Source organism: Priapulus caudatus, unplaced genomic scaffold (genome assembly GCF_000485595.1).
Source record: "Priapulus caudatus unplaced genomic scaffold, Priapulus_caudatus-5.0.1 Scaffold1125, whole genome shotgun sequence".
NCBI lineage: Eukaryota > Metazoa > Priapulida > Priapulimorpha > Priapulimorphida > Priapulidae > Priapulus > Priapulus caudatus.
The window spans coordinates 42,402-53,301 of record NW_014578186.1 but is presented as its reverse complement, the minus strand read 5'-3'; the positions used below and the strand labels follow the sequence as shown (position 1 = coordinate 53,301).

At 45.9% G+C, this 10,900-nt stretch overlaps 1 protein-coding gene across 2 annotated transcripts; it reads left to right on the top strand.

Annotated features, from left to right (window-relative positions):
* Positions 1-3,482: 3,482 nt before the first annotated feature.
* LOC106815478 (1-phosphatidylinositol 4,5-bisphosphate phosphodiesterase delta-4-like) lies at positions 3,483-10,453 on the top strand. 2 transcript variants are annotated; one of them, XR_001394754.1, is made up of 9 exons: positions 3,483-3,553; positions 4,207-4,447; positions 4,878-5,007; positions 5,403-5,503; positions 5,689-5,761; positions 5,969-6,059; positions 6,391-6,510; positions 9,904-9,989; positions 10,375-10,453. XR_001394754.1 is itself a non-coding variant. In XM_014819939.1 (7 exons), the coding sequence occupies exons 1-7, from the start codon at positions 3,499-3,501 to the stop codon at positions 6,408-6,410; spliced, it is 711 nt and encodes a 236-aa protein (XP_014675425.1). In that variant the 5' UTR covers positions 3,483-3,498; the 3' UTR covers positions 6,411-6,707. The 2 variants fall into 2 exon arrangements, 1 of the variants encoding a protein (XP_014675425.1); XM_014819939.1 differs by lacking the exons at positions 9,904-9,989; positions 10,375-10,453 and having other exon boundaries at positions 6,391-6,707.
* Positions 10,454-10,900: the final 447 nt, after the last annotated feature.

Here is a 10,900-nt window from a genome sequence, read left to right as displayed (position 1 = left end):
GATGAATATGCATTTAAAATGAAGAGGAGTTATCCTAGCATTGATTTATATGATAACATTCCATAGGTAGACATCATTTAAGAAATAGGAGGAAGACCTTGCATGTAAGGTGCCGGCTGCGTATACCAGCCAGTACACAATCTGGCTACGTTTGTGTGTTAGCGCATGCGCAATATCTCACCAGAGAAGTTATATTTTGGGATGAATATGCATTTAAAATGCGTTAGGGGGCTAATCTCAGCATAGATTTCCTTTACCTTTGAGTTCCCCCAGAACTATTTGCCAAAATTTCCACGAAATGATTACAATAGATTTTTAACATATATTGTCTTTCATTAATGGCGTTTTAGACAAGCAAAAACTATTACATTTTCTTGAAAGCTATCTCTATTCTATGCAAAACCAACATATTTTTGGCTACCAAACATCCAAATATGCATACGGGGGCCATCTTGGATATTTTGTGGCATTTGCGCATAAATAGTTTATGTAATGTTTTCAAAATCCCATGTAATGCATTTTCTATCACACAAAAACATGCAAAATACATCAGAAAACAATTGCCAAATTACATCAGGAAAACAATGTTCATAGAATAAACACATTTAATATACCCTTTACAGCTTAGTCCTTTGCAGCTACACCAAAATACCAGTCATCACTAAAGCTAATATCTGGATACTAGAAGTTTATGAATTTGCCATAGCTGATGAATGTGGATGCACCACACGTCACTACCTGATTCTGGATGGCGAATTCCATAATACAGGGATTCACTATGAGAATCTGAGTCTAATTCACCCTCACCTAACAAATATTCTGTGCTCACTTTAACTTTCCACTTGGAAATATTGACAACAACCCTTAGTGCTTCCTCAGCTTGAAAAACGATTTTTCTCCAGCTCATATGTTCACTTATTTGTCCGAAAAATTACATCTAAATCATCTGAAACACTTCTTCATGGGCGCCAGGGACCATCGTTTTAGCAGACATCGCTAAACAAACCGGGACTTGTTCTCACGAGGGTTGAAACGGCGGCCGGAACTTTGTATATTTCAGCCTGCTCAAAGTCAGGCTGATAAACAAAACCAAAAACATTGATTTACGCATAATTTTGTCTTACTAATTTTACAAATTATTTCAATCAAAACACCATGTAACTGCGTAGCTTTAATAAAATACGATTTGGCGCGCCGTATTGCAAAAACCGAACAAGGCATAGGGTGTCTGTAGCCATAGATATGGATGCAAATAAAGATCGTGACGTCAGACCGCGCCAAATGGCGCGTTCGGGGCTCAAAGGGGACCTGTGTTTATAATTAGGAGAGCGCCCTAGCATGTAGGGTACAAAACACCTACTTTATGCCTTAGCGACTTTCCCGTTGCCTCCCTGTCCCTCGTTTCAGGCCTCCTTCTTCTCTACCGCCCCAACTAATCTTCCCTGCCGCATTTTCAGTCTCCCATCCCCTCTCCCCTCTTTGACAGCAAGCTATATTATAAAGTTTGCCTCAGACGGCACTGCACGCCTAACACGATGCGCGCGCATGCGCAATATGTCCCGAGAAGAAGAATATTTTTCAAAGATTATGCATTTACAGTGAAGACGAGTTATCATAGCATAGATTTATATGATAACATTCTATTAGTAGACATCACTTAAGAAATAGGCAGTGTGTGTGGGTGTGTGTGTTTGCGTGTGTGTCTGTGTGTCTGTGGTGTATGTGTATGTTGGGTGTGTGTGTGTGTGTGTGTGTGTGTGTGTGTGTGTGTGTGTGTGTGTGTGTGTGTGTGTGTGTGTGTGTGTGTGTGTGTGTGTGTGTGTGTGTGTGTGTGTGTGTGTACGTGCGTGTGTGTGTAGTAAATAAGCCATCGATCACTTCTCACTTTACTGATACATACACGCACGTCAACATTGGCACACACCGCTGCACCCTGCAACGCCTGCACACGCGCCACCATCAGGTTCAAAGTACGAATCTGGAGTTCGACCTAAGCGTGACCGCCTCCTCATCCTCTATGTCGGCTTAGCCATGGCTGAACAGGACACAGACAAACGTAAGGGCCGTGTTGTTATAGTCGTAGTAACTCACTTACACTCGTTGTGCGACGTGTAAGACATCATTTCACCCGTTCGCGATGTGATGTTTTGTTGATGTCTCGTGTAGATGGTTAGGTATATCTGTATGTTGTGGAGCGATAACGTGGTATCTCTGTTACCGGTGTAGAGCCAGCGTGAGTCATGCCTTCTCTCTACGTGCCTGAAGCGTGTACCTGCGGGCGTACGGGCCAACGGGCGCAATATATCGCCTGCTTACGTGCTTGTGTGCGTGTCTGTGCGTGCGTGTGTGTTCTTGTGTGCGTGCTTACGTGCTTGTGTGCTTGTCTGTGCGTGTCTGTGCGTGCGTTCGTGTATGTGTGCGTGCGTTGACTGGAAGATCTATCACCGGATATCCTTCATCGTAAGGGAGGAGGAAGTGTGCAGAGCTGCTCTATAGCTAGCATTACTAACATAACATATATCTTACTTGCTATATCCTAACGTAACGTAGATGTTATCTCCCGTATATCACCCCCTTACACTCCGCGCTACGCTCTCACGTTTATCGACTGACTGTGACTGGTGGCTGGTCTGCGACTTATGTCAAGTATGTGTTTTATTTATGTTTATGGAATTGTGTTTTATTTTATTTATGTACCCTAGGTTATTTTGTTGCGTTATTATAGATTAATTTGCGTTGATATGGAGCGTTGATGTGTATTTGGACAGGACCAGGATTGCATGGTTTGCGTGAGCACTGAACACTGTTGTATCACAAGCATCTTAATCGTCTGTTTACATGTCTCATATTAACTCTGTCTCAGATCGTTTATGTAATTGCTTTCTTGCTGCTAACTAACTGTAGTGCTACCGTTCTACCTGTAACAGCGAATGTTGTAGTCGCACCAAGCTTGTCGGCCGTGTCGCCGCTTCCTCGATGCATAACGAAAGTTTTATAACCCTGCGACGAAGCCAACAAAAGTTTGAAAATCAACATGGCGTCAAAAATATTTGCCGTGGAAGTTAATCGCTCCCGTGAAACGACATCCCCGTAGTGCTGACCCGGGACCTCTCGCTAGTATACGAGAAAAACGATGATTAAACATTGCTCTACAGTAGCATCCCGAGACACTGCACAATTCCCCCTTAAAGTCTGATATTCATGTTTTCTAACATTCTCTTTCTATCGTCATAGATTTGGTAGATTTTTTATATAGATTCAGAGGCTGGTCGCTGGGTAGGCAACTAAACCATCTGTGTGCTTTAACCACGGCCCCTTGATCTGGTTAATCCGGTAACCCGGATATTGCGGTCATCCCAATAATGCGGTTTCGTATCTGATCCGGTTTCAGATGGGAAGAGCGACCCGAGCCTGGACGCATTCACGCAGGGAACCCGGATGCTCAAGGTTAGGTCACACAAGCATATGTACGACCGCAACTTCGTTCTCCTGCCCGACATGACGGCACTCAAGTACACGGACTCTCACAAATGGATAAAAGGAAACTGCTCGTGTAAGTTCATCACGACATCACCATTACGATTATCATCATCATCATCAGCATCAGCATCATCATCATCTCGTGGAAGTTTAGCCATTCATGGAATAGTATCTTAGGTTAACCGTTTTATCATATGACAAAGGGTATCAAGTAAATATAGGGATTACGCGTGGAGGGTAGAGTAATAAGACGTAGGGTCGTACAGCGCTATGATTAATACGCGCCCACGGTCCCACCCCCTGCTAACGCGATGCTGACCCTTGCACCTACATGTTTACACCAGGTATGCGTGTTACCTGTCAGTCGTACGTCACCGTCACGTGGGAACATAGCTCGCCAACAATAGATGTCCCATAATGCATCCGTCATTATTGTATTTATAAAAATATGTTGTGCGAACCCAAATTATTTGCAGAGCAATCGTTGCGGCACCTGGTAGGTGAACATCTTGTTGCGCTTTTCCCTTCTCTCGCCCTCTCCCTTTCGTTTTTTTCCCCCACTTTCTCTCTCTCTCTCCCTCTTATCACCTCTCACTTCCCATCTCCCATCTCCATCTCGTTCACTAATCTCTCCCGCCTCTCTCTTTACTCTTTCTTCCTTCCTGCCTCTCTTTCATCAGACCGGCTTCCCTCACCCCTCCTCTATCTGCTTCTCTCTGCTTGCAGTCCCTATTGCCGACATACAGGAAGTAAGAACCGGATGGAACACCGCCATCTTTGACTCCGTCGCAAAATCCAGCAGCAACGCACTCGACGAGCGTCAGTGCTTCTCATTGGTCATGGGCAACAATTACGTGACGCTCGATCTGGCAGCTGATTCGCCAGAGACGCGCGACCGGTGGGTGGCGGCGCTGCAAACGCTCGTGAAACGTCACACGTCGGCTAGCCTGAAGAAGCAACATTATCTGTATCCTTGACAAGGTCACGTGGAGGTCACGAAGATCCCTGATGTTTATGGTTTAGCACCATAATAATCAATTAATAAACTTAAAATCATTTACCGTCATAAATACTCTAGTATGAATAGAGAATGGTTAAAGACCAGTAGAGTAATATTAAACAACTCATTAAAAAAGTAATAAAAGTACAAATGCTTCCGGTAGAAATGTGATGATTGTTGTTGAAACAGTATTGTCTCGCTCCCTCACCATTGAACTATGACGTTTATCATGAGAAAGCAAACGAATAAATAGCGTCAGATGTATTTACACCTAGTTATATATATATACATGTATATTATATATATATATATATATATATATATATATATATGTATATATACATGCTGCGTTATACGTAGGTATTTATTTATTCTTAACTACTATGGCAACGCATAGCTACCTGAAGGAACATTTCATAAAAGCTGATTCGGATAAAAATAAAAGATTAGGTTTCGACGAGATTCAATCGCTATTGAAGCAAATGAACATCAGTATAGATAAGAAAAATGCAAAGAGGATGTTTGAGGTAAGGACAGCCGTGACGTCATCATACCACGTGCTGAATTGCCATGTAGCTGACCATGTATGTGAAGGGGGGAGTGTCATCCAGGGATTCTTCCCAACTCTATATTGGGTGTACCAGCAAGATGGGGGGACTGCTACGCCGTGGCAGAGGTTTGCTATCTCCGATGGCTCTTGTTATTCTTTAGGTACTCACTTGTTGAGCAGACAGTACTGCTAATTTTCCCCTTTTTTTTCCCGCGTGGAAACGACCAAGAACTCTATCAACCGGTAAATGGCGCTGCAGGGCAGATTCTAATTGCCGAGGGGACCCCTTTGTATTATTTTATTTCTATGCTTCCTTTTTATCCTGTTGGTCTCTCGCAATCTTGTGAAGACCTCATTTGTTTTTCTCTACAGAGGGCCGACAAAAACCGAAATGGAAACCTGGACGTGGTTGAGTTTGTTGACTTCTACGAGCGGCTGTTAGTAAGACCCGACATCGACCAAATCATTACCAGGTATATTCTTGATGACGCAGTCGACAGGATTCCGTGTTTTACCGTTACCAAGCATGACTCGTGTAATGACACTGATACAGTCATATTGATGTATCATAGAGATAAACATGGTATGCAAGCAACTATTCACGATATACTACAAACTACATACTCCAACAACTACGTGTGTATTTATGCATTCATAGCTTCACTGCTGCCGATGACGCGAATTTCCTTGATGCAGTAGATCTGCAACGATTCCTCCAGCAATCACAGAAGGTGAGAGAGCATCTGTTTATCTATCCATCTATCCATCTGTCATTTCATTCATCCATCCATTCATCCATTTATCTATCTATTCATCGCAAGCAATAAAATTCCACTTCCTTTCACGTACCCAGTTAATAAACCAGTAACGTTATTGTCAGTACACTGTCACTCAGTATTGTCGCTGCGCGTACATTTGCTGCTCTTGTGTTTTTACAGGTCGAGTTCTCGTTGGACGACTGTAGGATGTTGATAAACAACCACGAGGTCCAGCCGACGTTCAAGAAGGAAGGCTTTCTCAGCAGTGACGGTAAGGTGCTGCCTTCGTGCGGGCGCGATCTACACTTTCTGAGGGTGTGCTGGGCTAGCGCGGGGCATGTACAGGACACTGATGCTACCGTGCATGATAGAGGAGATACAATTACTCTGTCAACCGCAGTGGATGCAGCGTCATATATATATATATATATAATATATATATATATATATATATATATATATATATAATGATATATATTGTGATATAGATGTGTACCTAATATGTCATTTAAGCAGCGGGTTAGTGTTAGGGCACTGCCCCCTATAGAATGTGCCACGACGTGATTGCTCTGCTCCACCAGTGTGTGCATTGCGTGTCGCAGGGCTGAGTCGCTACTGCTGAAGGAATATCCGGTGGATCAGCAAACACATGCGGCGAAATCTACCAAAGAACATGAGCCAGCCACTCCAGCGAATACTATATAGCACTTTCCCACCAACACGTCAAGTTTTTAACGTTTCATCGTCACGTCAGCTGTTCTTAAGCGCTTATTTTATTGCGCCGTGGCATTTTTATTCTAAAATGTCAGAGGCGGATTCAAGACGGTATTTGCCGTATGTGGGAAAGTACGTCTAGATTTCCAAGTGCCCTTTCGAAATTTTGCGCTAAAAATACAAGAAAGCAATTTGATGGAGTTTGGCCTATTATTCTTTCATATTGTTTTCTTTTTCTTCTTCTGATATCATATGACAGGACTTGAAAGAAAACTTCAAAATTTACATCGGTAAAATGATCTAGTGAGCAACTACCCCCTGATAATTACCACCGGACACAATTACGCCCCCGGACAACTTACCCACCAGGACAATTCCCACCGGACATATACCCACCGCCGACAATACCCCCCCCGGACAATTACCCACGCCCGGACAATTACCCCACCAGGAACAATTACCCACCAGACAATTACCCCACCCAGGACAATTACACACGCAGGACAGTTACCCACCAGGACAAATCTACCCACACCGGACAATTACCCCCTAACCTTCCAATAATGGGAAAAATTCCCTTCGCGTAAATTTTGGTCCGCTGCAAATACATAAATGTATGTTTTGGAAAACGAGACGAATGCCTACCCCTGTGTTCAGAGAACAGCGCGTTGATATTGGAGACGGGGGGGAGTCGCCCCTACCCTCCTATAATGACGCGAAATGTATTGTATACCCCAATGCATCTTGCTCTTGGCCAGTGTTACGTTCATGTTAATGTAACTGTTTGTTGCGTGTGTGCCGGCAGAGGGTCGTCGCTCTTGAAGGCAGGGGGGATGGCCTGTTACAATAATCCCCCTGAGATTCTACACAAAAAAGAGAAAAAAAGATACCAAAAAGTATGGTTGCAAACAACAAAAACACGTGAAATTGTGAGACAATTGACAATTCTTACCTGTGTATTATTACTATAGTAAGCCTATACTGTGTCCGCTCTCTGAAAAGTCATGAAAAGTCGTTTTGATCCTAACTTGGCAGGAGTTGAGTATAGGGTTGAATAGTGTCACTCAGACATGAGAATTCATGCGCCCACAGTATGCCTCAGATTGCAAGGAAAATCTGGTAAATATTTCAAAATTTTACATGCCTACCGGCACGTGCAAAATGTACCAGGTTGTCAACATTTGGCGTATGTATGCATGCTTAATAAATGTATGTTACGTTGTTTTGGTGTGTGTGTGTGTGTGTGTGTGTGGTGTGTGTGTGTGTGTTTGTTCGTTTGTGTGTGTGTATGTGTGTGCATGATGTGTGCATGTGTGTGTAATTGTTGTATGTAGTGTATGGTGTGTGTGTGTGTGTGCACGTGTGTATTGTGGTGTGTATGTGTGTGTGTGATGCGGGTGTGTGGGTGTGTCTGTGTGTGTGCTGTGTGTGTGTGTGTGTGTGTGTGTGTAATGTTCGTTGCGTGCCGCCGATCAGCGCGCTGTGTGCGTACAATATTGTAATCTCGTACGCGACTAGCTCTTCTACATGAGTGCTGGGGGGGATGACTAGTGTCCTCATTTTTCTGCTTGTATTGATTGCGTTCACAACACTCATGAACAGCAGCGACACGTACACGTGCGTGCGTGCGTGTGTACGTTACACGTGCGGGCCGTGCAAGTCTGCGTGGTGCAACGTTACACAGTCGCGTTGCCGTCGCACGTGTGTACACGTGCTGGCGAATGTGTGTGCACGTAACACGTGCGGCGTGCGTCTGCATTTGCAGTGTGCGTCGTGTGTGTGCACGTCACGTCGCGTGCAGTGCGTGTGCCACGGTACCACGTGCGTGCGGCGTGGCGTTGCATGTGCGACGTGTACGGTCGTGGGTCGTGTTGCACGTCACTGTGCGTGTGTTGCACGTACACGTGCGTGTCAGTGCCGTGCGTGCGTGGCGTGTGTGCGTCTGCGTGTCACGTACACGTGCGTGCGTGCGTGTGTACGTACACGGGTGTGCGTGCGTGGCGTGGTGCCACGTACACGTGCCGTGCTGTACGTACACGTGCGTCGCGTGCGTTGCATGTTCACGTGTGCGTGCCCGATGTGTGTGCAGCGTACACGTGCGTGTGTGCACGTACACGTCGCGTGCGTGCTCGCGTGTGCACGTACACGTGCTGCGTGCGTGCGTGTGTAATACACGATGCCGTGCGTGCGTGCATGTTGCACGTGCGTGCGTGTTCCTTGTGCACGATACACGTACGTGGGCGTAACAGTGTCGCGCCGTCACGTCCTGCAGTTATTCATCGTGCTGCGTGTGCACGTATGTCGTGCTCTGTGTACTACGTGCGTGCGTGCGTGTGTACGTACACGTGGGCTCGTGCTTGTGAAGCCGCGGTGTGAGTGCGTGCGCTGTGTACGTACACGTGGTGCGCGTGCGTGTGTACGTATACAGCGCGCGTGCGTGTAGTTACGTACAGCGTGCGTGCGTGCGTGTGTACGTACACGTGGCTGTGCGTGCGTGCGTTGTGCGGCGTACACGGTCGTGCATGTTGCACGCTACCGTGCCGTGCCGTGGCACGTGCGTCTGTGCACGTACACGTGCGGCGTGCGTGCATGGTGCACGTGCCGTTGCGTGTTCTGTGCACGTACCCTGGTGGGTTTAATTGTCCGGGTGGGTAATTGTTCCTGGTGGGGTAATTGTCCGGGGTGGGTAATTGTCCGGGGGTTAGTGTCCTAGTGGGTAATTGTCCTGGTGGGTAATTGTCCTGGTGGGTAATTGTCCTGGTGGGTAATCGTCCTGGTGGGTAATCGTCCTGGTGGGTAATTGTCCTGGTGGGTAATTGTCCGGGTGGGTAATTAATGTCCTGGTGGGTAATTGTCCGGGGAGTAATTGTCCGGTGGGTAATTGTCCAGTGGGTAGTTGTCCGGATACGGGTAACAATACTAGCTTTGATATCTGAAAAAGAAGGGAAATGCTTGAATCAGTCTGGATTAATTGCTGGTATGCAAAGCGCAGGCAAAATGAAGCAGAAATAAAATTCCATATGGTGTTTAGCTATTGCTGCTTGACTAAATGTGTGCTCAAATGGTGCTCATTTTTGTGCCCATGGACCCTTGAAATTTTGAAATTTCCTGGGGGAGGCCCCCCAGATCCCCCGCCATGTGCTCCCGCGCCTAACGGCGCCCACTGTGAGGTGGTGTGCCCTTTTTGGGGGATGTGCCCTTAAAATCTGGAAAAATACTGTCTAGCTTCAGCCCTGGATCCGCCCCTGAATGTTCCATCTCAACCTTACTGTTTTATAGTAATAATATTTAGTGTTATTATTTCTTTTCAATATTATTTATTATAGTGAGGTAATATTGTTATTATTGTTGTTATTGTTGTTGTTGTTGTTGTTGTTAAGGCTTGACATTCGTGTCTGTAGGTACTTGATGGAAGACCAGTTGCGTGGTCCCAGCAGCTGTGAGGCTTACATCCGGGCATTCAAGCTTGGATGCCGCTGTGTGGAACGTGAGTTACGTCAATAAGATGACGTCATCAAATATGATTACGTCATTGGACTGTAAATTTCAGACCCTCCTTAACAAACACAGTACGTCTGTTTCATGACATTAACCCCCTCTGATTGATTCAGGGGTGGGCCGACGATGGTAGTGATGGGGGCGGTGGTATGAGTAAACACAAGCAGGGGGTGTTTGGGGGTGATGTAAGCTCCCTCTAGCGGCGTCGGTGGTAGAGCCCCGGAGAGAAGCACATTTAAGACAGGCTGCCACGTACCTTCTAGCTTCTAGTTAAATACTACTTTACCCTCACTACCACCCACCAACACGACGCGGACCACTACTGTGTCACAGCAAGACTTGCTGTCACCGTGGTTCATGGTTGTTGTTTGTAGTCGACTGTTGGAACGGACCGGATGGAGAACCGATCATCTACCACGGATACACGCTCACCTCCAAGATCCTCTTCAAGGACGTTGTGCACGCTATTGCCGACTACGCTTTCTCCACGTCAGAGTAAGAAATCCGTCTTTGATGCCGCTGCTGCTGCTGCTGCCGCTGAGGGGGGAGGAGAGGGAGGCGACAGAGAGGACGTCCGCAGACTCTCGTCTCGTGCCTAAAATACTGGGAGTAAAGAAACCGTTGATTAACGAATCACAGATGCCTAAACATTGCACCGCAGCAAAAAACCGCGCAGGTGGTGAGGGAAGGAGGGGAGGGAATCTGGGTCACACTCTGTGTTCTACTCCCGTGGCGTCGTGTATCGTAGAAGCTTACTGCAATTAACTCTATCCTGCTACTATAACATGGAGGTTTAATGTCGTAACTCTATCCTGCTACTATAACATGGAGGTTTAATGTCGTAACTCTATCCTGCTACTATAACATGGAGGTTTAATGTCGTAACTCTATCCTGCTACT

Bases quoted from the DNA above. Each gene is read 5' to 3' on its own strand.
- LOC106815478 (XM_014819939.1), top strand. From the start codon at position 3,499: ATGACGGCACTCAAGTACACGGACTCTCACAAATGGATAAAAGGAAAC. The intron at 5,008-5,402 runs GTAAGGACAGCC...TTTTCTCTACAG, and splicing joins ATGCAAAGAGGATGTTTGAG to AGGGCCGACAAAAACCGAAA. The intron at 5,762-5,968 runs GTGAGAGAGCAT...GTGTTTTTACAG, and splicing joins TCCTCCAGCAATCACAGAAG to GTCGAGTTCTCGTTGGACGA.